This window comes from Anolis carolinensis, chromosome 2 (genome assembly GCF_035594765.1).
Source record: "Anolis carolinensis isolate JA03-04 chromosome 2, rAnoCar3.1.pri, whole genome shotgun sequence".
In the NCBI taxonomy this organism is placed as follows: domain Eukaryota; kingdom Metazoa; phylum Chordata; class Lepidosauria; order Squamata; family Dactyloidae; genus Anolis; species Anolis carolinensis.
The window spans coordinates 173,912,820-173,939,691 of record NC_085842.1 but is presented as its reverse complement, the minus strand read 5'-3'; the positions used below and the strand labels follow the sequence as shown (position 1 = coordinate 173,939,691).

The 26,872-nt window shown below is 43.2% G+C and overlaps 1 protein-coding gene across 1 annotated transcript; it reads left to right on the top strand.

Annotated features, from left to right (window-relative positions):
* On the top strand, window positions 1-26,872 carry igfbp6 (insulin like growth factor binding protein 6). Its single transcript, XM_062971122.1, has 4 exons — window positions 1-614; window positions 18,534-18,673; window positions 20,091-20,210; window positions 25,457-26,872. Exons 1-4 carry the CDS (start codon window positions 14-16, stop codon window positions 25,568-25,570), a joined length of 975 nt encoding a protein of 324 aa, XP_062827192.1. The 5' UTR covers window positions 1-13; the 3' UTR covers window positions 25,571-26,872.

Genomic DNA, 26,872 nt, shown 5'->3' with positions numbered 1-26,872 from the left:
CTCCTGTGTCCCCATGAGGAACAGGCACGCAGGAGGGCTCCTTTTGCTCAGCGGGGAAGGAGGGGGCCAAGGCTTGCCGTCCAGGGGCCTGCCCTCCTTTCCTTCCCTTGCCTTGCCTTCCCTCGGGGCGGGCTGCACCTGGAAGGAGGCGGCCGGCTGGCTGGCTGGCGGGCGAGGGCCGGGCCAGGCATTTAAGGGCCCCGCTGCTGCGGCGCGCCACAAGGACCTCTCTCTCTCTTTCTTTCTCTTTCTCTGGCTGTCCCTCGCCATGCGCTCTCTCCTCTTCCTGCTGCTGCTGCCTCTGGCCTCGACGGCTGCTTGCCCCCTTCTCGCGCGGGGCTCTGGCTGCAAGGCGCCTTCCTCCTCCTCTTCCTCCTCCTCGTGCGCGGAGGCCAAAGGCTGCGTCGGGCTGGTGCGGGCGCCGGGGGAGGCATGCGGCGTCTACACTCCGGGATGCGCCCCGGGATTGCGCTGCGTGCCGCGGCCGGGAGAGAGGACCCCGCTCCACGCCCTGCTCCGCGGACGAGGCCTCTGCTTAGAAGGAACAGCAGCAGCAGCAGCACCCAGGAGGAACCGGACCCAGGAGCAGCAGCAGCAGCAAGAATCCCACGCAGGTGAGACAGGTAGACAGACCCCTTTGCCTTCCCTCCAGCAAACGGAGACTAAATCAGCGTTTCAACCTGGGGGTCGGGACCCCTGGGGGGGGGGGTCACGAGGGGGGGGGGGGTGTTAGAGGGGGCGCCGAAGACCATCAGCATAGAATCATAGAATAGTAGAGTTGGAAGAGACCTCGTGGGCCATCCAGTCCAACCCCCTGCCAAGAAGCAGGAAATCGTGTTCAAAGCACCCCCAACAGATGGCCATCCAGCCTCTGCTTAAAAGCCTCCAAGGAAGGAGCCTCCACCACAGTCCGGGGGAGAGAGTTCCACTGTCGAACAACTCTCACAGTGAGGAAGTTCTTCCTAATGTTCAGGTGGAATCTCCTTTCCTTTAGTTTGAAGCCATTGTTCCACGTCCTAGTCTGCAGGGCAGCAGAAAACAACTTGCTCCCTCCTTCCTATGACTTCCCTTCACGTATTTGTACATGGCTATCATGTCTCTTCTCAGTCTTCTCTTCTGCAGGCTAAACATGCCCAGCTCTTTAAGCCGCTCATCCTCCTTAGCAAACACTTAAGGTAAAGGTAAAGGTTTCCCCTGACCTTAAGTCCAGTCGTGTCCGACTCGGGGTTGGTGCTCATCTCCATTTCTAAGCCGAAGAACCGGCGTTGTCCGTAGACACCTCCAAGATCATGTGGCCAGCATGACTGCATGGAATGCTGTTACCTTCCTGCCAAAGCGGTACCTATTGATCTACTCACATTGGCATGTTTTCAAACTGCTAGCTTGGCAGGAGCTGGAGCTAACAGCTGGTGCTCAAGCCACTCCAGGGATTTGAACCTGAGACCTTTCGGTCTGCAAGTTCAGCAGCTCAGTGCTTTAACGCACTTCGCCACCGGGGTTCCAAACACTACAACTCCCGAATCTCAAGATCTATTTTCCCTAAACTCCACCAGTGTTCACATTTGGGCATATTGAGTATTGGTGCCAACTTTGGTTCAGATTCATCATTGTTTGAGTCCACAGTGCTCTTCTGGATGTAGGCGAACTACAACTCCCAAACTCAAGGCCAATGCCCACCAAACCCTTCCAGCATTTTCTTTTGGTCATGTGAGTTCTGTGGGCCAAGTTTGGTTCAATTCCATCGTTGGTGTAGTCCAGAATGCTCTTTGTTTGTAGGTGAACTTCCAGCAACTACAACTCCCAAATGACAAAATCACCCCCAACCCCACCAGTACTCAAATATGGGCCCATTCAGGCATGTTGGCCAGGGGGGGGGGGGCTTGAGGGGCTTCAGCCCCCCCCCCAAATTCTCAGAGTGGTCCACGAGAAGGCCTTACATTTATTATTTAAACTGTTATGTTTATTGATATCATGATCTGATCACCATGCTCAATATATCCCATATGCATGGGGGCATTAGGATAACAATACAAAAGGTTTGCTAGGGTAGATCCTCTCTTCTCACTCAGACTCAGCCCCCCCCCCCCCCCCCGGGAATCAAAATCCCAGCCCCCCCCCCCCCCCCCCCCCCGGCCTGGGCCTATTGGATATTTGTGCCAAACTTGATCCAGTGAATGAAAACACATCCTGCATATCAGATATTTACATTCATAACAGTAGCAAAGTGACAGTTATGAAGTAGCAACAAAAATAATGTTATGGTTGGGGGTCACCACAACATGAGGAACTGTGTTCAAACCACCCCCAAAATTTTTCAGATCAAAAAGAAAAACTGGTTCGTTCATGAATTTTAACTGGTTAATCCAGGCATAGGCAAACTTCAACCCTCCAGGTGTTTTGGACTCCAACTCCCACAATTCCTAACAATCAAGGTGATTAATTACAACATTCCCACTTGCCTCAAGCAAACAACAGTTCTTTCTTCCACCCTGGATATTCCACAGATATATTATAAACCCCACTTGCTTAGTTTCCAATATACTTCACAACCTCTGAGGATGCCTGCCATAGATGCGAGTGAAATGTCAGGAGAGAATGCTTCTGGAGCATGGCCATACAGCCCGGAAAACTCACACCAAGCCAGTGATTCCAGCCATGTAGTTACCACAAAAGGGAGGACTTCCCCTCGCCCTCATTCTTTCTTGCCAGGGGTTCCCAGGTGGAGAAGGGAAAATAAATCCTAAACATACATTTTATTTAATGGCTAACATGATGGTTAATCAAAGACGAAGGTGGTGCATTTATAAGTAAGTGTTATCCAATGGAATTGGTGGCCCCTGCTGGCACAGTGTGTTAAAGCGCTGAGCTGCTGAACTTGCAGACCAAAAGGTCCTAGGTTCAATTCCTGGGAGTGGAATGAGCACCCGCTGTTAGCCCCAGCTCCTGCCAACCTACCAGTTCGAAAACATGCCAATGTGAGTAGATCAATAGGTACTGCTCCGGTGGGAAGGTAACGGCACTCCATGCAGTCATGCCGGCCACATGACCTTGGAGGTGTCTACGGACAACACCGGCTCTTTGGCTTAGAAATGGAGATGAGCACCAACTCTCCGAGTCAGTCACAACTGGACTTAACATCAGGGGAAACCTTTACCTTTACTGTCCAATGGAATTCATCCAAGTTCGACACTGCATCTTAAATGACACTTTTTGGTATCGTGTTCAAAGCGTCACTCCTGTGCAGCCGTGCATTGCTCAGGATGAGTTGCAAAACCTCACTTTAAGGTTTCTTCTGGTTGTTTTGCAACACTTCTCTGCAGTTAAAATCTGTAAGGGCTTTTTTTGACGGGGGAGTTTGCAAAAATAAATCAAGCATTATAAACCGTTAAGATGTACATGTAATTGGGAACAACCTGTATGTGTGAACCCCTGCAGCATGGGATTGAGTTTGCCTCTAGAATGCCAGTGCCTTTTATTGTTCTCACACTGCAATCTTTTTTTAGTTCTCTGTGTGTCTTTAAACCTAGAAAGGGAGAATTTGTGTGCCTGTCTTCCTGCCTCCTTTCCTTTACATCGGCTGTCCACTAATGGTGATACCGTAAATTTCATTGGGTTTTCTTTACTCAAAGGTAGTTTGCCATTACCTTCCTCTGAAATATAGCTTTTGCTGAAGGCTTCCTTTCCAAGTAGTAAGCAGGCCAAGTCCTACCTTGCTTCCAAGATCAGACCGGATCTGTTTCTTTCAATTTATTTGAATCCAAATGTGTGACTATGACAAACTGAGCTATGTGTGTGTGTGTGTGTGTGTGTGTGTGTGTTGGGTCTAGCCAAATAACTTTCTTGCAAAGATGTTGCCTTGCAGCTGTGCTTCAAAAATCACTTAGCTCCTTGGCCATCTCTCTCTCTCTTTTTTTTAAAGGCGCTGATGTTTACCTGTTCCTCAGCACTAATGCACTTGCCATGCTGTGGATTAAAAATGTTCACCACCACATTCTTTGTTCTGACATTTTACTCATGAGGATGGTGAAATAGTCAAGTGGATTGTTCACTGCTATCTAAGAAATCTGACCATTCAGCATGGAGGCAGCATGGGTTTGAAAGCAAACATGATGAGGGGAGATAACATAAAAGGGATCAGGTCTCTCTCATAAATTAGAACAGTGTGGTTCACTTTCTTGAAAAGTGCTTCTTAAAGCTTTTCTTCTTCCTTCTGAATGGCCACTCTTCTTTCTTGTCCTCAATAGTGCCAACAGGTAGTAGCCATGTCTTTTGCGCAGGTGAAAAATGACATGCTGACTGTCAGATGAGAATGGCTCCTTTCTTGAGATTGTAGAGAACGAGCCCTTTCACACTACAGCAGTGGTTCTCAACCTGTGGGTCCCCAAATGTTTTGGTCTTCAACTCCCAGAAATCCTAATAGCTGGTAAATTGTCTGGGATTTCCAGGAGCTGTAGGCCAAAACACCTGGGAACCCACAAGTTGAGAACCACTGCACTATAGTATTATAGCACGATGATTCCACTTTAACTCCCTATGGAATGTGGGTGGACTCCCTTGATGTCTCTGATCAGACTCTAAATCCTTTAGGATGCAACTGTTGCTGTCAAAGGAGAATCATAGCATTGCAACTATCTATATATATATAAAAGAGTGATGGCATCGCGGCACCGAGCAAAACAACTAAACTACGGGCCCCCCAACCTTGAAATTGGACAACACAGCCCATCATCCACGTCTCTAGGTTGATACAATAAAAAATCCCGTCCAAAACCTCCATGGGACCTTAAACCCCCAGCCGTCAGCCTGGCTGGAAGACCCCATGGTGGTCGGAGGGGGAGGGGGAGGGGCTAAAAAACCATTTCCCTACAACGCAAGTACCCAGCCTTCCAAGCAGGAAACCTATTCCATTGTATTCCAGCTCACCAAACAACGATTCACGTAAGGAGAAAACATCCAGACTTTAAGACTGCAAGGCTATTCACTGCTATTCCAACTGGTCAACAAATGATTCCCATCAGCCACAGCAACGCGTGGCCAGGCACAGCTAGTGTAGTATAAAAGGACTCGAAGATTATGCCTATTGCCCAAAAGTCTCTGCTGTCACAAGGAAGGGCCATAGTACAAAACTCTCATATAAGAAGAACTGTTTATCTTCCTACTTGGATCTTCATCACCATTTCCATATGCACGTCTTGTAGAAATCTTGCGCTGGTGTCATTTCCCCCTCCATGGAGACACCTATACCCCAAGGCAGTGGTTCTCAACAGATTATTTTGGCCTTCAACCCCCAGAAATCCTAACAGCTGTTAAACTGGCTGGGATTTCTGGGAGTTGTAGTCCAAAACACCTGGGGACCCACAGGTTGAGAACTACTGACCTAAGAAGATATCAACCAGGCGGAGAATTCATGGGAAGACTCTGGTGAGTTAACTATGGCTTTTGCTTTGCTGAGTACAAGTATCCACTAGTTTATCCGGTGGACAGGTAGGGAAGATCTGGGGCTTGAATGCTGTAACATTAACACTAGAAAAAGTTAGGATCTGGCCTTGTCCTTTCTCTTAATGACCTAGATTTATGGTGGGAAATTATGTTGCAATTGAAGACCTTACTTGTCTCTAAAATTGCTTGGCAGGACCCTAAGAAAAAAATGTCTGTATCTCTGTTCCTATGTCCAGTTCTGCGGTGGAATGTAGGCTATAAAATGTCTTTGTGGTTTAAAGATTCACTACAGACTGAAGCTTGCAAACTGGGTGTTTGTAGTTTACATTGCCTGCATTTCAGGGAGTTACACTTAATCCACTTTATTAAGTGATGAAATATGTGGGTGCAGGAGTTTAATTTTCACTTTAAAAAGTGGAAGCAATAAGAGAATTTCCATTATTTGCACACTGACAGGAGCTGAGAGAATAATCACATATGTGTGTGAAGTTTGTTTCCAAAAGGTGACACATTAAAAAAAATTGAAAACCGAGTCATAGGTGGGAACACATTGTTGGCTAGGAGTAGATCAAAACTATCAGAATGTGTGAAATCACTTTGCACAAGTTTGGAAAATGGCATTTTATAGCAAAAGAATGCATATCCTCAGCACGTTTTTCTCTATTCCTGTAAAAAAAAAATCAGTTGGATTTGGGTTTTTTAAACAAGCTCCACATATACAAACACGTGTGTGTATACACATATATGTATGGTACACACATATATATTGTAACACATCTGGGCGTTCCATGAGCAACGTCTCTGTAGACGGCTGATTATCTCACAACAGAAGTGACTTGCAGTATATTCTCTATTTGCTTCTGACATGATAAAACACACATACTCATATACGAGATATTACAGTGATGTTCAAAAAGTAAATTAGTAAGCCTCATAGCTGCTTCATTTTTTTTCCTGAAATATTTTCTATGAGTCTAGGTTAGACTTCCATGTACTTTCTGCCAGAACTAGTTTGGGCCAGTAAGTAGCTACTGTATATGTTTATGCTAATCTGGAGAATTGGACTAATCATAGATGAGCATATCCACTTGTGTTTAAGGTGTGTCAGGACAGTTCAATTGAGAAGGGGAAGGGCGGAAGTTCCAGCTCCTATTACGTTATGTAACAAAATTTGAAAAATTTTCTGTTCCTGGTTTGAAAGTGTTATTTCCTGGTATTTACTTTGAAAGTAGTTGTTATACTCCAGACACTTTGTTTTTGTGGCTGCCACAAACTACATTGAATAAGTTGAGACTCTACGAGACTATGCATTGACAAATTATAGCAAAATGTGCTACAGATTTTTGCAGTTTAATAAACTTTTTCCATGTTTTTATAACCCAGGAACAAAAATAATAGTTTTACATAGTGTTATTAATAACTGGTATGACCAATGGTGGATTGACTTTATTCCATATGTGGGGACTTTGCATATGTGAATGCCCTTGCCCACTTTTTTTGTGCACAGATCCCTTTTTGAAAGGGTGGAGAAGACAGTAAGTGGCTATGGACTTGGTATCTTCATGCCTGAGAACTCTGAAGCTGAAGATCTGAAGTGTGTTTACAAAGCCATGCTTTTAAACTAGTTTAAACTATATTATTTTATGACTATTTTGCAGAGGATGAAACTAGCAAAACTACCTCTGAGTATTCTTTGTCTAAGAAAACTCTGAAATGTATGGGTTCTGAAAGTTGACAGATTTGAAGGCACATGTGCAGATGTTTAGTTAGAAGTTTTAAACCCTGAAGGACCAATGCTTGGGAACCACTGAACTGGAGGCTACCATGTTTTTGTAGCACATGAGATTTGTGAGTCAGATCCTGAGAAGACAACACTTATTTTGATGAGCCATCCTTATAAACTGCTCATCCAGAGATGCCCTGGGCCTCCCTAAACTACAAACCTCAGAATTTTGCAGGAGGCAGTCACAGCATTTAAAGTGGGTTGAAGTGCAAATATGCTCAAGTGTGTAAAGGTAAAGATTTTCCCCTGACATTCAGTCTAGTTGTGTCTGACTCTGGGGTTGGTGCTCATCTCCATTTCTAAGTCGAAGAGCCAGCGCTGTTTGTAGACATCTCCAAGATCATGTGGCCAGCATGACTGCATGGAGTGTTGTTACCTTCCCACTGGAGTGGTACCTATTGATCTACTCACATTTGCATGTTTTCAAACTGCTAGGTTGGCAGAAGCTGGGGCTAACAGCGAGAGCTCACCCCACTCCCCGGATTCAAACTGCCAACCTTTTGGTCAGCAAGTTCAGCAGCTCAGCGCTTTAACCCACTGCACTACCAGGAACTCCCTAAATAAATACCTTGGTATGATGAGCCCCTAATTCACTTTGCTCCCCATTACACTGTGTAACACAATTTCTGTTCCTGGGTTATAGATGTAATTTTCTAATTGGTTCTATTATAAAAATGTGGAAAAAGTTTATTAAACTACAAAAGCTTTGTTTTTGCAGGACACCCTGCAACACATTTTGCTATCATTTTTCAATGCATATCCCGCAGAGTCTCAACCAATTCAACATAGTTTGTGGCAGCTACAAAAACCAAGTTTCTGGAATATAACAACTACTTTCAAAGTAAATACTGTCAAATGAAACAGGAAATAACATTTTCAAACCAGGAAGAAAACATTTTTCAAATTTTCTTACATAGTGATAGACTTTGATGCCCATTTCCAGCATAACAAAGCAGAGATGAGAGTGCATTCCTGTGCCAGTCATAGTCATTCTAAACCAAAGAGGTGCTATGCTTTCTTTTTGGGTTTTGTTATGTGGGTTCCTCAGGTCTGGAGAAAAAATTAAGTTTAGAAGGTAAATAAATAAATAGAGGTTATGCATTCTTATGCTATAAAATGCATTTTTCCAAGATCTGTCCCAAAGCGATTCTATAACAATTTTGATAGTTCTGACTTTATTTTATTTACAGCATTTATATTCCGCCCTTCTCACCCCGAAGGGGACTCAGGGCGGATCACATTACACATATAGGCAAACATTCAATGCCTTTTAACATAGAAGAAAGACAGACAAACATAGGCTCCGAGTGGGCCTCGAACTCATGACCTCCTGGTCAGAGTGATTCATTGCAGTGATTCATTGCACCTACTCTCCAGCCTGCGCCACAGCTCGAGACTTGTACATAATACATTATTACTCATAGCCAACTATGTGCTGCCACCTATAACTGGTTTTATTGGTAGGGATTTGGTACCTTTTGGAAACAAACTCCACATTTGCATTCTCCAGAATTCTCTGCTGAACAAACATCATGGCAGCATCAAGAGCAGCTTGAGTAAATGGCCAGGAAAGGAAGCCAAGTAGGACAGTTTAAAGCAGGCATGGGCAAACTTCGGCCCTCCAGGTGTTTTGGACTGCAACTCCCACAATTCCTAACAGCCAGTAGGCTGTTAGGAATTGTGGGAGTTGCAGTCCAAAACACCTGGAGGGCCAAAATTTGTCCATGCATGTTTTAAAGTCTAGTTTTTGTCTGCATCCATTACTAGCAGAGCATATGTGATCAGTATCATTGTATCGCCAGTATCATTGGCGTACAATGTGTGTGCCTTGGCAAGAAATGTGCCCAACTATCACTGCCTGATTTGAAGAAAGAAATGGCTCTCCTGCAATAGAAGGAAATGCTGTTGCCCTGCAGCTTTCAGCACCTCATGGTTAGCTATTGTGGCTGGGACTGCTGGGCGCTGGAGTCCGTCATGATCTGGTTTGAAGAAGCAGGGGAATCTGCCACAGACTCCGATGCAAATAAAGGTCTATGACTTGTCAATGATTCACAACCTGGGGTCCCCAGGTGTTTTCGCCTACAACTCCCAGAAATCCCAGCCAGTTTACTAGCTGTTAGGATTTCTGGGAGTTGAAGGCCAAAACTTCTGTGGACCCACAGGTCTATGTGAAACAGTAGTCAGCATACTCCTCAGATATTCATTCTCTTCTACTCAAATTGAGAAGTAGAAAAGTGTGCCAGATCCTTCCCTTCGTTGAGAAATTGTGGTGGAAGAACCACTTTGTACTGATGACTTTCCAATGTTATGTCCATGCTTGTTCATTAATAAACTACTTTTTGGGCGGCACTGGATGGAAATATCCAATCACTTAATTTTAAAAAATTAAGTTAAGGAAATCAAGTTAAAGAAGCACCTTTTGTGTCTGCTTCAGAGAAGCACCGAAGCCCACCAACAGATTTCATAGGGTCCTTAGGCCACAAGTTGAAAACCCTGGATTGCTGCCATTACTGTAAGCTGCCCTGAGTCCCTTCGGGTGAGAAGAGCGGGATATAAATGTGAGAAATAAATAAATTTGATGATCCATGTTCAAGCCCTTGTGAAACTCCTCATTCTTATTCAACATTGACCTTCCTCACTGGGAGTGATTGCGAAGCAAAGTGGAGAGAAGCAGAGCCATGTACACTCCTTTGAGCTTAGTTGAAGGAAAAGTAGGATGCAGATTTAAAATGCTTGTTTCATTGCACCAAGCTGTGACTGTGAAGTTTTACAAGGCAAAAAGAGAAGCCTCAGTCGTCTTAATTATTAGTTGTGTTACGTGATGCCAAGCTACCTGTCCCTATAATGAACTTGTGGCTAAAGTCTGGTGCCTTTTTTTGCTTTTGCTACCCTCAAGTATTGCTTGGAAATTATGCTGAACTGGTTTTTCAGACTGTGGTCCTGCATACAGTTACCTCTGAGTAATCATTGTGGAGCATTGCAGGCCATAGCCCACAATAGACATGCAGAGGAGTGCAGTAGAAGTGCTTCCAGTCTCGGGATACTATCACATTTGCTGTGTTGAAGAAACTCACAGCATGATTGCTGGATACACTATGCATTGCTTCAGAGTAAAACTTACACAGCATTGTCCTGTATTTTGAGGCAGATACTTCCCCCTTGTAATGATTAATATATCTTCTCTGCAGACACAGAATTCTATATAATTGGCCTATACAGTAACTTCTGGTCTTTCAAGGAACGTGTCACAGGAACTTCTCAATACATTGCCCACAAAGATCCCTTCTACACTGCCATATAATCCGGATTATCAAAGCAGATAGTTCACATTTGAACTGGATTTCATGAGTCCACACTACCATATAATCCAGTTCAAAGCAGATAATCTGGATTTTATATGGCATTGTAGAAGAGGCCTATGAATACTTTGAAAAGTTGCCCATCTTTCTTCCATCTGTTGGAAATAGCAACCTCCCAAGCCTTTCACTATTTATTTGTTAATGTATATACAGTAGAGTCTCACTTATCCAAGCTAAACTGGCCGGTAGAAGCTTGGATAAGCGAATATCTTGGATAATAAGGAGGGATTAAGGAAAAGCCTATTAAACATCAAATTAGGTTATGATTTTACAAATTAAGCACCAAAACATCATGTTTTACAACAAATTTGAAAGATAAAGTAGTTCAATATGCAATAATGTTATGTTATAATTACTGTATTTACGAATTTAGCACCAAATTATCATGATATATTGAAAACATTGACTACAAAAATGGCTTGGATAATCCAGAAGCTTGGATAAGCGAGGCTTGGATAAGTGAGAGACTACTGTATTTGCTAATCTGTATTCTATATATGTTGATTTGCCAGTTTGACTTATCTCTTTGGCATGGGAGGGACTATAGACATGTGATTGTACTGAGCATGTTCAGACTCAGGACTCCACTTTGTATTCAGTATGTGTTTGGTCTTCAATGAAAGTTGACTTCAATATAGGAGTATGCTTATGAACTTCAGTAAGTACAAGTATACTTAAAGACTATGAACTATTGATTAAAAATGATACCCTCTGTACTCACCACAAAGAAGCTATATAATATCAGTAACTGAACTTCAGTAAGAAATGTGCCTGTATGGTGAATTAATACAAGATGTTTATGAGTAAACAAGATATGTTATTTTTTCAAATAAGGCTTTTTTAAATCTCTGAGACCATATTTTAAAATAAAAGGTTTTAAAGTGAGTATATATGTTTTGGGCAAATGCAATTACAATTACAACTGCAAAGAAACAACCATCCTCTGCTAACCAAATATGTTTTTGTAGTGGCAGGTCTTTGTTCTTGGCAGTTCAAAGACATGGTTCTTCAGTTTAACAGCTGAGTTGCCTGAGTGCCATTACATTAATGCTTGTGAATATCACTTGTTCAAAGAGTTGACTTCTAACAAGGTCATGCTTTTCTTGACTAGTGGTTTTCAAATGTGGTCTCCACATATTCATGGAGATTCACATTTGCCAAAAGGATATGTGCCCAGAGACTGGGTGAAGTTATTTTCCAATATCATCTTCTGAAGCCGTGAGTAATCTCAAGCTTTGCCAGCGGGTTTTATCTGCAATCTGGATTTAGCAGAAACCACTGGTATTTCTTTCACAGAAGACATCTTGAGGAAAGGGATCTCTAATGCCCTCTTGCAGAGTTGTAAGGAAAAGAGTAAGATGATACGCTATTGACAATTAAGAATATGTGTGCCAAAATGGATAGAATAAAATTACATTTAGAGACATTTGGTAAAATAACAGGTTTACAAATCAATTAGAATAAATCAGAAATGATATTACTTAACTATACAAAAAAGGAAGAAGAAGATTTTATGAAACAAGCTAATATGAAAATAAAGATTAAGAACAAAATAAAATACTTAGGAGTAACTATAACCAAGGATCTATATGAAATGGAAGAGGTAAATGTTACAACTTTAAGGAAAGCAATTCAAAAGAAATTACTAGAATATGAAAATATTAAATTATCATGGTTCGGAAGGATAGCGTTAGTTAAAATGAAAATTCTTCCAAGGATAAATTTTATATTTAGAATGGTACCACTACAAATTTCAGAAGAGGAATTAAGTAAATGGCAACAAATGACTAATAAATATTGCAATGGTAACAAGAAAAATAGGTTAAATAAACAACTGTGGTATAAATCACAGAAGGCAGGAGATCTAGCACTCCCCAATATTAAAAAATATTATGAAGCAAATAGGATGAGATTAGTTATAGAAGGGATGATAAATGAGGATTTGGAATGGTTGGAGGAAGATTCGGAAGAAGCAGAGGAAAAAATTTGGAACTTATTTTTCAAAGATTTAAAAAGGAAAGAAATTAAGGGAATAAAAAATTAAGGGAATAAAAAACCCAATGTTGAGAAATGTGCTAGAAATTTGGAATAGATATAAGAAAATATTATTGTCAGAAAGTTCAACATTAACACCAATAATAATGGATAGGAAATTCCCAAAAAACCTAAAGAATATTTTGGATGAAAAACTAAGAGAAAAGAATATAGACAAAATTGGAGATTGGATAAAGGTGGCTATGAAGAAAGAAACTATACTGAGAGAATTTAGAGATACTAAACTCTCGTGGTTCCATTGCTTACAGTTAGAGCAATGGTTCAAGAATTGGAAAAAAAGTAATGGGGAAGGAGGCAAACTTACACAATTTGAACAAATGACACAAAAGGAAAGAGCAATGGGAGAAGGCCACAAAATGAAAGGAATAACTAGCAAAATATACAAGATAATAATTGAAATTAAGGGGAAAAAAATAAAGGATGCAATATTAAGAGAGATATGGGAAGAAGATCTAGGGACTAAGATAGGGGAAGTGGATTGGATACAGTTATGGGATCAAAGACATTTAACGAATTTATCGATACGCGTTAAAGAAAATTATTATAAATTGGTTTGGAAATGGTATTTAACACCAGTAAAGATAGCAAACATCAATAAGAACGCCACAAAAAATTGTTGGAGAGGTTGCCAGGAGGTGGGCACATACATACATATGTGGTGGCAATGTAAATATGTAAACATATTTTGGGGGAAAGTATTTAGAGAAATAGAAACTATAATGGATATGAAGATAGGAAAAAGTGCAAGTATTGCATTGTTGTCATTATATAATGTTAAGAAATTGAAAAAAACAGAGAAGGATGCAATAAATAACATGCTAACTGCAGCAAGGTTGTTGATAGCAAGGAACTGGAAAGGTAAAATAAATATACAAATAGAAGAATGGTACAAAGAACTATGGAAATTAGCAATAAACGATAAGTTGACTTGTAGGTTAAGAGTTAAGAAAGGGGTATGGAAGAAAAATGACTTTGATGAGGTTTGGGGAAAATTTATTGAGAATGGTTTAAAAGAAGTAGATGGGAAATTACCTCCACAAGAAGAAATGGTATTTTGGAAAGAGAATGCAAATTGAAATGGCTCGGAGGGGGGTGGGCACAGAGGTGAATAAAACAACATGCAAGATACATGTACGTATATTGTTGATGCAATGAATTATGTATGGAATAGAAGAATATGTAATGTACTGAGGTAGTGATGTATTTCAAGAAAATTAATAAAATTTTATATATATATAAAAAAAAGCAGAAACCACTGGTATTTCTTTCACAGAAGACATCTTGAGGAAAGGGATCTCTAATGCCCTCTTGCAGAGTTGTAAGGAAAAGAGTAAGTTCATGGGAGAAAACATGACTCAAATCCATGTCTGCATTTGACAGGTCTTGAGTCCTCTTAGGTATGTGTTGACATGTATATGTCTAGGGCCCCTTCCACACAGCTGTATAAAATCCACATTGAACTGGATTATATGGCAGTGTGGACTCAGATAGCCCAGTTCAAAACAGATATTGTGGATTATCTTCCTTGATATTCTGGATTATATGGCTGTGTGGAAGGGCCCTAGGTTTTTGAATGGGACCTCCAAGTCTAGCACTGGATCTGTAGCTGTTCTTTTATGTGCCATCTTTAGTTGTGCTCTCCTTGTTGCTAGTATTTTTATGTAACTCCTTAGCCAAACAGTAATTTGTGCAGCAAATTAAAAGTTTAGGATTCTCAAGTTTTGCACTCTCAAAAGTTATGAAGCCCCCGGTATTGTTTGGGAACAAGTTGTGGGATGGTCCCAGGCCCGGCCCAACACGGGACGCTAGCCACGCCCCCGCGTTGGGCGCCATGTTCCCAGGGGCGCTATCGAGCCCCTGGGAGGCGTGGCCACACTTGGCCCCGCCTCCGGCGCCCTGGCCCTGCCTCCCGTGCTGTGGGAGGCGTGGCCGCGCAACGCGAGAGGCGTGGTCAAGTCTGGCCCCGCCTCCTGCAGCGCCTGCCGTAGGGACAGGGTGGCTGCCGCGGGAGGCGGGGCCGGCCACGCCTCCCGCAGCACACGCCCGCTGCAGCTTGGTTGGGACAGGGTGCCCGCCGCGGGAGGCATGGCCAGCCCCGCTTCCCGCGGCGGGTACCCTGTCCCAACCAGACTGTGGCGGGAGTCCAGTCCTTCCAGGCCGCGGCTAGACCTTCACGGTGGCCTGGAAGGACCGGATTCCTGCTGCAGCCTGCCTGGGCCAGGGTGTGCGGGGTGGGAGGCGTGGCTAGCTCTGGCCTTACCTCCTGCCGCGCGCGCCTTGGCCAAGCCGCCCACGCCATGGGGGGCAGGGTCAGGGCACCCGCACGCAGCGTAGGAGGCGGGGCCAGGTCTGGCCCCGCCTCCCGCGCTGCCCCACGCCGTGGGGGCGGGGTCAGGGCGCCCACGCGTGGTGTGGGAGGCGGGGCCAGATCTGACCACGCCTCCCGCGGCGCGGTGGGGGGGGGCGCAAAATTTTTTTTGCGTACCCCTGAAGATTCCCTTGGGCCGGTCCTGGATGGTCCTGAATCTCATGTCATCTCTATTAAAACCTACCAGCTGAAGTAACAGAGCTGGCAATGTTAAATCTTATTTTGAGCCTAAGGTTGAATTTTATAGGGATGGGTCTCATCTTGGGAGTTATGTGTGTCACCTGGGAGTTATGAATAGCAGAAAAGGGAAGCAGTTTTCCAATGGAAACCTACTCTTTCAGACTCTCTCTCAGGTCTCAAATAGAAATTTGGAAACCCCAAAATTCCTGGCCCATTCGTGATGCCAAGTTAGTGGTGGGCAGGCATTAATTTGTTGACAGACCTTGAATTTCCCCCCAAGGGCAATCGTAACTAGATAATTATAGTGGGAGAAATGAATTTAACTTGCCACAAGCTGGGTGGGGCTTCCCCAAGGAGAACTGGAGCACACGCCTAAGACATCAGAAGTAGCAAGATTATGGAACTGTCAGGATAGATTAGATGGCTTTGTTTTGCTTTAAATGGGAACTTGATGTAACAGTTACTTTTGGAGATGGTTTTTTTTTTTAAAGGACCTGGGAAATTTCCATGATTCACTTCTCATTTGTATTTTGAAAAGATATTTTTATCTGACATTTCTATATCAGTGGTTCTCAGCCTGGAAGGCTCCAGACATATTTTTATTTATTTGGGCGGGATTTCCATTCTGACCAATGGATGATTAAGGATTCTGCCCTGATCATTGGCCATGGTGGCCTCCCAGGATGAGGACTACTGGTCCAATTAATAACATTGTGTATCGGTTTTTTATGTGGCAATGTTGATATACACAAATACGGTATACATGGGTATGTTTCTTTTGACATGTGTTGTCAAAGGCTTTCATGGCTAGAGTCACTGGGTTGCTATGAGTATTCCGGGCTGTATGGCCATGTTCCAGAAGCATTCTCTCCTGATGTTTCACCCACATCTATGGCAGTCATCATCAGAGGTTGTGAGGTCTGTTGGAAAATAGGCAAGTGGGGTTTATATATCTGTGGAAAGTCCTGGGTGGGAGAAAGAACTCTTGTCTGTTGGAGGCAAGTGTGAATGTTGCAGTTAGTCACCTTGATTGGCATTGAAAAGCCTTGCAGCTTCAAGGTCTGGCTGATTCCTGCCTAGGGGAATCCTTTGTTGGGAGGTGTTAGCTGGCCCTGATTGTTTCATGTCTGGAATTCCCCTGTTTTCAAACACAGCACCCAAACACGAATCAGGGAACATTAAAGGCACTAACTCAACCATAGAAGTCAGCTATAGCAGGAGACCTGATGAACCAACCTGGACACAGAATATTATTTGCGAACACAGAAATGCTGGATCACTCTAACAACCACCATGTCAGAATACACAAAGAAGCCACTGCAATCTACAAGCATGCGTACAATTTCAGCAGAAAGGAGGAATCCATGAAAATGAACAAAATCTGGCTAGCAGTATTAAAACAACTCTAAAATCAGAAATAAAGAGCAACACTAAAAAAACAAGGGCATTCCAGACAAGAAACAATCAGGGCCAGTTAACATCCCCCAACAAAGAATCCCCCAGGCAGGAAGCTGTCTGGTTTTGAAGCTGAAAGGCCATTCATTGCTAGTCAAGGTGGCCAATTTCACCATTCACCCTTGCTTCAAAGAGACAAGAGTTTTCTGTGAGTCAGAAACAACTTGAAGGCACACAACAGGCAGGAAGGGGTTTAGTGAATCCCCACACTCTTCAGCCATGTCTCTACAAGGCTTGATGCAGCTCTGTCCTTGCCATTGCAGTTTTGCAAACACAATACTACTGTAGTGCAGAAAAAGCTGTAATGACTGTAGCCCTGCCTTGATGTTTTGCCAGACAAGACTTTTTGGCATGCTGAAATGGGTTGGAGTTGGAGGAAACACAACAATTTTCATACTGACACATACAAGGCCAATGTGGTTGACTGTAACTTTGTGTCCTCTCTTTCCTGTTTGCTATCTGATCTCCTTTGTTGTGGGATCGCAAACAGGAACAGATTTTACTCTTATACTTAAGAGGTGTGTGTGTTTTCTCTGCCAGAATTACCAGGATGATTTTCAGCCATCTTCCCTTTACACTACAGGTTTTGTTAGTGAACATCCTTACACAGCATCCTGTTCTGTCTCCCTTTTGCTCACTCACAGAGTTGAACATAAAGCTGTAGTTTGACTAAATGGTGATGCACCTGTCAGCCATCATTGATACATCAGGGAATCTCAAATTGTCCTTGCTCCATCTAGAGGTGAATGGAGAATGTTTTACCAGTTACAAACAGGTTGAGTATCTCTGGATTTGGGGGAGGGGTGGCTTGAATACCTGCATTTGCATATATGTACATAATGAGATGGCTTGGAAATGGGACTCAATTTAATTCATGCTTCATATCCATCTTAGATGTATAGCTTGAAGATAATTTTATAAAATATTTTAATAATTTTTATGTATCAAACAAAGTTTGGGTACACTAAACCATCAGGAAACAAAGGCGTCACTATCTTAGCCACCCATGTAGATGTTTTGGAATATTTTGGATTTCCAGATAAGGGATGTTTAACCCATATTGCCAAAGAGAATGGAAAAACAGATGGAGAGCATCCTTCCAAAGCTGAAGTTGTTTCCCAAGATTGGCTTCATTTTTCATGCTTCTGTTCTTAGTTCACAGTGCAGAGTTAGGATGTTTCTAGCTTCAAGGTGATCTTTCAATCACTTGTCTTGCCTTTTTAGAAGGTGTCTTCAGCACCAAAGAGCCAGCATGGTGTAATGGTTTAATTGTTGGGCTAGGGGAATATCTATACTGTAGACTTTAGCAACTGTGGCTCAGTGTTATGGAATAATGGGAGTTTTATAAGGTCTTTAGCCTTTTCTCCCAAATAATGCTGGTGCCTTACCAAACTACAGTTCCCAGGATTTCATAGCAGTGAGTGATGGCAGTTACAGTGTCAGACTTTTTGGCATGCTGAAATGGGTTGGAATTGGAGGAAACACAACAATTTTCATACTGACACATACAAGGCCAATGTGGTTGACTACTCAGACGCTGGGAGACCAGGGTTCAAATCTGTTGGGTTTCATCCCTGGACTGCACAAGTTTTTGTGCCATCAAGTTTCTGCTGGTTATGGAGTTTACTCCTGGCACTCTTCTGTATTTTTGTGGAATTAACCTAACTGAGGGTTATTTTTGAGCCTAACAGCTCAGATTCAAATCCCCACCTGGCCATGGAAACCTAATTGGTGATCTTGGGCAAGTTACAAATTCTCAGCTTCAGAGGAAGGCAAGAACAGCAATTCTTTGAACAAACTTTTCCAAAAAATAAACCCTCCTAAATAATAAAAAAAAAGACTTGAAGATGCAGAAAACAATAGTGCTGAAATCTATATATATATTTTCTTCCAGGTGAGAACCATGGAGCAAGTCACTTTACTCCAGAGCCACTCCGCTTGCAGAGCCAGGATCCACTACAAGAGGCTCCTGTGGGCAAAGCCCAGCTAGAGCAGCTATCCATCAACAGTGATGCCAAAGAGGATCTTGATACGGTGCGTGGTGTGAAAGGCTTTTGCTTGGGTACCACATCTGCTTTTTCCATCCTGTCTGTGCCTTACTGCCATGCTACCATCCTGGTTTGAGAAGTTTTTGAAATACAGCTTACTAGCCATTAAAGTTTGGTCCAAATCCCATTTCATCTGTTTCTTTCATGGTTTTGTACCATTCCATCTATTCAGGTGGCACGGAACAGTACAACCTCCTCCAGAATGAAAGTAGCAGAAAAACGGAAATAAGGGGGGGGGGGGGGATGGTAGCCGTTTGTCAGCTGGTTTTTGGTGCTTGGCTGTGGGCCCTGGCTGGCAGGGCCTACAGCCAAGCACTGGGCACTCAATGCTCACAGGCCCGGCTGTAAGCCGAACCTATGAGTGTTGAGTGCTCGGTTGTAAGCCCTGCAAGCCAGGCCTATGAACGTCGGGTGCTCGGCTGTAGGCCCTGCAAGCCAGGCCTATGAGCGTTGAGTGCTTGGCTGTAGGCCCTGCCTGCTGAGCGCTTGATGCTAGTAGGCCTGACAGGCAGGGCCTACAGCTGAACGCCGGGCCCGCTCAGATATAGGCCCTGGCTGGCAGGGCCCACAGGCCCTGACAGGCTCTGGCGGTTTGCCACCTAAGGCCCAAAAAATCTTCAGTATTTTTGGACCTTGGGCAGAAAAGCTCATTTGTATAGATGCCCGTTTCCGGAAGTGGTGGATGGAAACGGGGCCATACAAATGGGACAAAGAGAAACAGGTAGCAATTCTATACAAATGCACTAGACTACTGGCCAAGCTAGCTGGGGAATTCCTGTAGCTGTACTCCAAAAAGTAACTTTTGAGAGCTTTTGTCTCTGTGCAACCTTTCCTACAATAATACTGAGTCTTAAAGAACAGGGATGCCTCCAAATTGCTCTTATCCGCCTGCTTCACTCTCTTCCTTCCCTCTCTCCCTCCCAACCTTGGCCAAACTCCTATAATATAGCCTTTCAGAAAATTATGGTGCATAATCCTTCTGGGATTGCACATCTTCAGAAAGCAAGACAAGAGATTTAAAGCATATAAACTCACCTTCCTTGCCTCTAGAAAGCCAGCATGTCAGGGAAGCAAGCTGTAATCATGTTCATAGAATCACAGTTGGAAGAGACAACATGGGCCGCTCCTCATACGGATTTATAGTATCCACACTTGTGTTCATTTTCGTCGCTCTCCTATGGAAACCTTCCAGCTTGTCAATATCACCTTCCTAACATACCAGTATTCATTTTATATCATGCCTCTCTGAAGAATATTGATTCCTTAAGTGAGCCCAGATACCCACATTTTGAAATATTATCAAATTCAGATTGAATACATGTATGTCTTTAAGAACTCTTTTTGCTGTATTTTCACAAATGTCAGTGGTTAACTGTAACTTCTATCCAACCTTGTTTGAGCAGGCTCCTTGCCGAATGCATTTGGCTGCCATCTTACAGGAGCTGAAGGCCCCACTTTACCTGAATGGTGAAGATATCTTCATTCCCAACTGTGACACCAAAGGCTTCTACAGGCGGAAACAGGTACAGAGAGCAATGTTGTTCAGCAGCAAAATGGGGCTTGCTCTTGGGCTTACGGGTAAGCCTTAGCTGTGAAAATAAAGACCAACCTCGGGCTGGTAGAAAGAGCAGATTCTTCAGCTATGTCTCAAGAGAATGAGAACAGGGTGAGTTGCCATAGTCTACAGCTTAGTGCAAGTGTGATTTTTTGTGTGTGTCAGAAGTGACTTGAGAATATATTGCAAGTCGTTGCTGGTGTGAGAGAATTGGCCATCAACAGAGACGTTGCCCAGGTGATGCCCGGATGTGTTATCATCCTGCTGGGAGGCTACTCTCATGTCTCAGCAAGCTAGAGCCGACTGACGGGAGCTCACCCCGTCTCGTGGATTCAAACCGGCAACCTTCAGGTCAGCAACCCAACCTTTAGGTCAGCAGTCCTGCCAGCACAAGAGTTTAACCCATTGCGCCGCTGCAGCTCACTTAGCGTGGAGATACAGAGTGTTCTTCAAAGGGAAATGGAGGTATAAGATTGTCATTGACACCAACATGGCTGGTAAAGCACTCTAGGGTACATCAGTAATGTTGTGGTGTGGAGAACCTCCTGCTTAATTTTTTTAATTTGCCTGCAGCTTTCCTTTCAAAGTAGATTAGGGACAGCTTAGGGCCCTACATATGATGTTGAACTACAAATCCCGTCAGCCATTGACAGCATAGACAATAATATCTGAACAGTAAAAGGTTGACTATCTCTGTTTTAAGGCCTTGAAGCTAAGGCCTCTTGGCAGCTTATAGTTTTTTTCACTAACTGAATGTAAATCCAACATGGACTGTTTGTAACACCACATAGTATCTGGCACACTGGTCTAGATGTGGTGCCATATCTGAATCTCCTTCTGTGTATACGCTGAAGATCAAAAATGGGAAAATCCAAACAGGCAGTTGTCAAATGACTCACTGAAAAATCCGATCTGGCAATTGTCTTTCTAAAAGAGGAAGCAAAAAAGTTCCTTCTGCTACCATTTATGCAAGAATCAGAACAGTCATAGGAACTCTTTTGGGGAGGTGGGCTGATTTCCCCAAACCCCATAAGGCGAGATGTTGGTTGAGGAAGGACATGGTTTTTTTTTTTTTCGTGTCAGGAGAAACTTGAGTCGCTTCTGGAGTGAGAGAATTGGCCGTCTGCAAGGACGTTGCCCAGGGGACGCCAGGATGTTTTTGATGTTTTTACCATCCTTGTGGGAGGCTTCTCACATGTCCCCGCATGGAGCTGGAGCTGATAGAGGGAGCTCAACTGCACTCTCCCCAGGTGGGATTCGAACCTGGCAGCTTTCAGGTCAGCAATCCAACCTTCAAGTCACTTAGTCCACTACGCCATCTGGGGGCTCCAGGACATGGTCAAACTCTGCTTGATGTCATCAGCTTTTCAGCCAAATTTATTTTGCTGGGCAGCCAATTTTACTACCCCCATTCCCTTTGCGGGCAGTGAAGAGTTCTGGTAAACTATCCCCACTTTTTGTTGATTCATTTTTGGACGTTCAGCTTTTACAGCAGATCTACTTTATAGACATGTTCCAAATTTTCAAGGCTTCATCTATCTTTCAACCAGTGCTGCTGCTTTTCTGACGTGCAGGGGTTTTTCAACCATCAAGACCTAGCACCATCTAGCGTTTAGTCTTACATTTGCACGTAAAAAACAGGCTCCAAAACTGAAGGTTTGTTTTTTTGTTTTTTTGTTGGATGCTGTGAGTTTTCTGATCTGCATGGCCATGTTGTAGAAGCATTCTCTCCTGACATTTCACTCACATTCATGGCCGGAACCACTGGGTTGCTGTGAATTTTCTGGGCTGTATAGCTATGTTCCAGAAGCATTCTCTCCTGTCATTTCACCCACATCTATGGCAGGCATCCTCAGAAGTTGTGAGGTCTGTTGGAAACTAGGCAAGTGGGGTTTATATATCTGTTGAATGTCCAGGGTGAGAGAAAGAACTCTTGTCCGTTGGAGGCAAGTGTGAATGTTGCAATTGGCCACCTTGATTAGCACTGAATAGCCTTGCAGCTTCAAAGCCTGGCTACTTCCTGCCTGGGGAAATCCTTTGTTGGGATGTGTTAGCTGACCTTGATTGTTTCCTATCTGGAATTCCCCTGTTTTTTTTTTATTAATGTTGTTCATTATTTACTGTCTTGATTTTGGGTTTTTTTTAAATGCTGGTAGCCAGATTTTGTTCATTTTCATGATTTTCTCCTTTCTGTTGAAATCGTCCACATGCTTGTGGATTTCAATGGCCAGGCTTTGAAGCTGCAGAGCTATTCAGTGCTAATCAAGGTGGCCAATTGCAACATTCACACTTGCCTCCAAGAGACAGGAGTTTTTTCTCCCACCCTGGACATTACAAAGATATATAAACCCCACTTGCCTAGTTTCTAACAGACCTCACAATCTCTGAGGATGCCTGCTGTAGATGTGGGCAAAACATCAGGAGGGAATGCTTCTGGAACATGGCCATAGAGCCCAGAAAACTCACAGCAACCCAGTGATTCTGGCCATGAAAGCCTTCGACAACATTTTTTTTTTCATTTTTTGAAGGGAGCACTAGTCACTCCAAGCCAAATACTTCACAGTTTCCTTAATGTTTTTTTATCTTAATATTCGTCATCTCCCTTCTTTTACCTGGAAGCAGGGCTTATTCCTGGATTCCTGGATGAGAGAGTAGTATTGCCCAGTGCTCACATGCTACAAGGCCCTGCTTGGAACCCTGGCCATTTCAGCTATACTGTGTGTGTGTGTGCGTGTGCATGTATACAGTAGAGTCTCACTTATCCAACATAAACAGGCCAGCAGAACGTTGGATAAGTGAATATGTTGGATAATAAGGAGGGATTAAGGAAAAGCCTATTAAACATCAAATTAGGTTATGATTTTACAAATTAAGCACCAAAACATCATGTTATACAACAAATTTGACAGAAAAAGCAGTTCAATATGCAGTAATGTTATGTTGTAATTACTGTATTTATGAATTTAGCACCAAAATATCATGATATACAAAAATGGCTTGGATAATTCAGAAACTTGGATAAGCGAGGCTTGGATAAGTGAGACTCTACTGTATATATATGTATATATATATAGAGAGAGGGGGGTATAGATAGATAGAGCTGAAATTGCCAGAGCACTGGGACATACCACTCTCTCTTTAATTTCTCATTAATTTAGGAAACTAATAGCACCATCATATATGTATGGGGGATGGTGCTATTAGAGTCTACTAATAGAGTCTACTGCGTCCTGGAGGTGGCGCAGTGTATTAAAGCGTTGTGCTGTTGAACTTGCAGACCAAAAGGTCCCAGGTTCAAATCCCAGGAGCGGAATGAGCGCCCGCTGTTAGCCCCAGCTGCTGCCAACCTAGCAGTTCCAAAACATGCCAATGTGAGTAGATCAATAGGTACCGCTCCGGCGGGAAGGTAACGGCACTCCATGCAGTCATGCCGGCCACATGACCTTGGAGGTGTCTACAGACAACGCCGGCTCTTCGGCTTAGAAATGGAGATGAGCACCAACCCCCAGTCGGTCACGACTGGACTTAATGTCAGGGGAAAACCTTTACCTTTACCTACTCAATTTTAGAAGGACATTGAAATATGCCCCATTGTGGCGCCTGAGCACTGCTGGGTCTGCCAGTATTCAGATTCAAGTGGAATTTTATCAGGAACTATGGTAGTGGTGCAATAGCAGAGATGTGACACAATGTTGCTTACACATTCCTATCCGCAAGAAAGAAACACCAGGCTTGAACAGCCTCGGATTATGATTTTGGATAGCACGATTTTAATAACTTTTTTTTAAACTGCATTGTTTTAATGTCTTGGTTTTTAATGTAACTGTTTATTGTATGTTTATTTTTGGCATCTAATTGCTGCCTAACATGTAAGGCCGCTCTGAGTCCTCTTCAGGCTTGAGAAGGGAGGGACAGAAATGAAGTAAATAAATAGTAAAATATTAGGAGAGATTGCCTTCTTGAATGACAGTTATGGTCCTGCCTCATCCCAGTTAGGAGGCACCACAATTTACACAAAGCACAAGAGGAGGAATGCAGCTGACGAAAGGCAAATCTTTTACTTAGAAGGCACATTTTCCATTAGAGTGGCAAACACCCTCCCACGTGGCATTAACCTTTGAACTAGTGTTAAGGCTAGGTGCCCCATAAAAACCCTTAGTGTCTATTCCAATTAGAAACTAGATATGGGGCAGAGCAAATTCATCGAGTGCCAAATGTGCCACATAGCTGAGATGTGTAGTTTGGATATATAGTCAGAACTTTGAACATGTGCAAAGTCCAGTCTTTTTCTTCCTTCTTGTTCTTTCTCATCAGTTCTTGTGCCTGCTTCTGTTCCTTCTCAGTAGCTTGCATCCCCCTCTCCCCGCTTCCTGCTGAGCTCTCTGTTTTCCATTCAAGGCCCTGTCTCATCCTTGCAGGTTATCATAAAGTCTTTTTGAATCCTTTCACATACTTTCATCTCCCTCAATTCCCTATCTAAGGTTCATGTTGTGCTTTGTTTTGACTAGCAGGTTGGAAGAGTGAACTTTCTTTTAGACTCCTCCAGTTTCCCCCCCCCCCTCCCTTCTGCCTTAATCTTCCTTTTGCTGGTAATTCTTTAGTTTTCTAGTTTTAGCTCCAACACTAGTGTAGAACATCACAGTAACAATTTTGGGATCTTTTATAGGACATAAAATCAGCCCACGTGATTTCTTTCCCCGCTTTCAATCAAAACCAAAGTCTACATTGGATTGGTGGATCAAATCAAAAGGGAAGAAGTCTGAGACTTTTTCCTGGTGGTCTTGAATATTTTTGTGGCCCTCGGTGGTGCAGCAGGTTAAACTGCTGAGCTGAACTTGCTGACTGAAAAGTTGACGGTTCAAAGCTGGGGAGTGGGGTGAGCTCCTGCTATTAGCCCCAGCTTCTGCCAACCTAGCAGTTCGAAAACATGTAAATGTAAGTAGATTAATAGGTACCACTTTGGCAGGAAGGTAAAGGCACTCCATGTAGTCATGCCGGCCACATGACCTAGGAGATGTCTACAGACAATGCCGGCTCTTCAACTTAGAAATGGAAATGAGCACCACCCCCCAGAGTCGAACACAACTAGACTTAATGTCACGGGTAACCTTTACCGTTACCATGAATATTTTATGATGTTGGCTTTGCTACTGAAGAGTGTGCAATTGACTGGCATTCTCACCTATGTCATATCAACATCCTTCTTCTCTATAGTGCCTGGCATCCAGAGGGCAGAAGAGAGGCCAGTGCTGGTGTGTGGACAAGCGAGGCCGCCGGCTGGAAGGACAGGATGAAAACCCGCTTTGCCTGCTTGCCAACAGTGACTGAGTGGGGTGGTGGAGAGGACGCACCACATTCTAGCGACAGGGACTCTTCTACCATGAAGAATCTCTGTACTAGAATGGTCACAGAAATGTGTTTTTAACTTATTGTGTGGCTGATTCCTTGTTGGGCTCCTGCCTGGCCTAGTATAACCTTGGAGCAGTTATCCTGCCTGACAAACAGCCCACAAAAAAGGGAGAAGAGCCCTGAATGGCTGCACCACGGTAATAGCAGACAGGTAGCTTCATTCTGACTGCATGACTGAAGATGCTTTATTGTATAAGCTATTGGGTTGCACTGCAAAGATGCACTGGTTGGTGGGCAAGCTATTCTGTTTGGTAGACATAGCATGTATTCCCAGTGCTAACCCTGCAGGAAAATAAGACAGCTAAATATTGGGAGTGGTGTATGTATAGTTCTCAAGGGAGCATTGCAGGTGATTTTATAAGGTGTGTGGTAAGGAGGATAAGGGATAAGTTAATGCCAGCCTGGATGTATTTAAGCATCATTAGTATTGAAGTAGTTGCAATTCAGAACTGAAAAGGCGACATGGTGAAAGGAGGCACTTGTAGAAATGGAGACCATGAGTGCTAATATGGAGAGAAATGAACTCATTGAAGTGCCTCTATATTGCTGCCAAGACCCTACATTCAGGAAAGTCTCCTGGTCTCTTCAGTTTTCCTTTCAAGCAGCTTATGGGGAGAGCTACCTAGGTGGTGGGAATCACTTAAGGAACAGCTTGGCTTGCCTTCTCCACAGAGGAGCAACACATGGAGGATCTTTCTCTCTTCTCTGCAACGTGCTTTAATTTAAGTTGTGTATGTTGAAGGGGATGGGTTTTGACTTTTGTATGTCTCACTGTTATTGATTACAATACATTTGATGATTATAACCCTTTGTTGTTGCTCTTGCCAAGATGTTAACTTATGAAGATCTCTGTGCAAGCAAACCAAAAGGAACAAAAAAAGTTGAATAACCCTGCCCAAGAAAAACACCAAAGAAGCTATCATTGCCTTGGGCAATTAGAACTATATTCACAATTTCATTTTCTTTGGAAACTAAAATTGTTAGTTTTGTCTGCAAGTAGCTAGACCACTTACTCCCATTATATTCAAATCATCTGCCTGTTTGCTGTTAGCACCATGTAAGACAATTTTTGCTCCTGGGTTATAAATGTCATTTCCTAATTGGTTCTATTATTGAAACATGGGAAAGGTTGATTAAACTGCAAAAACTTCACCGTTTTTGCAGGACATTTCTGCAGCACATTTCTCTATATTTTTCAATAAATATCTCATCGAGTCTCAA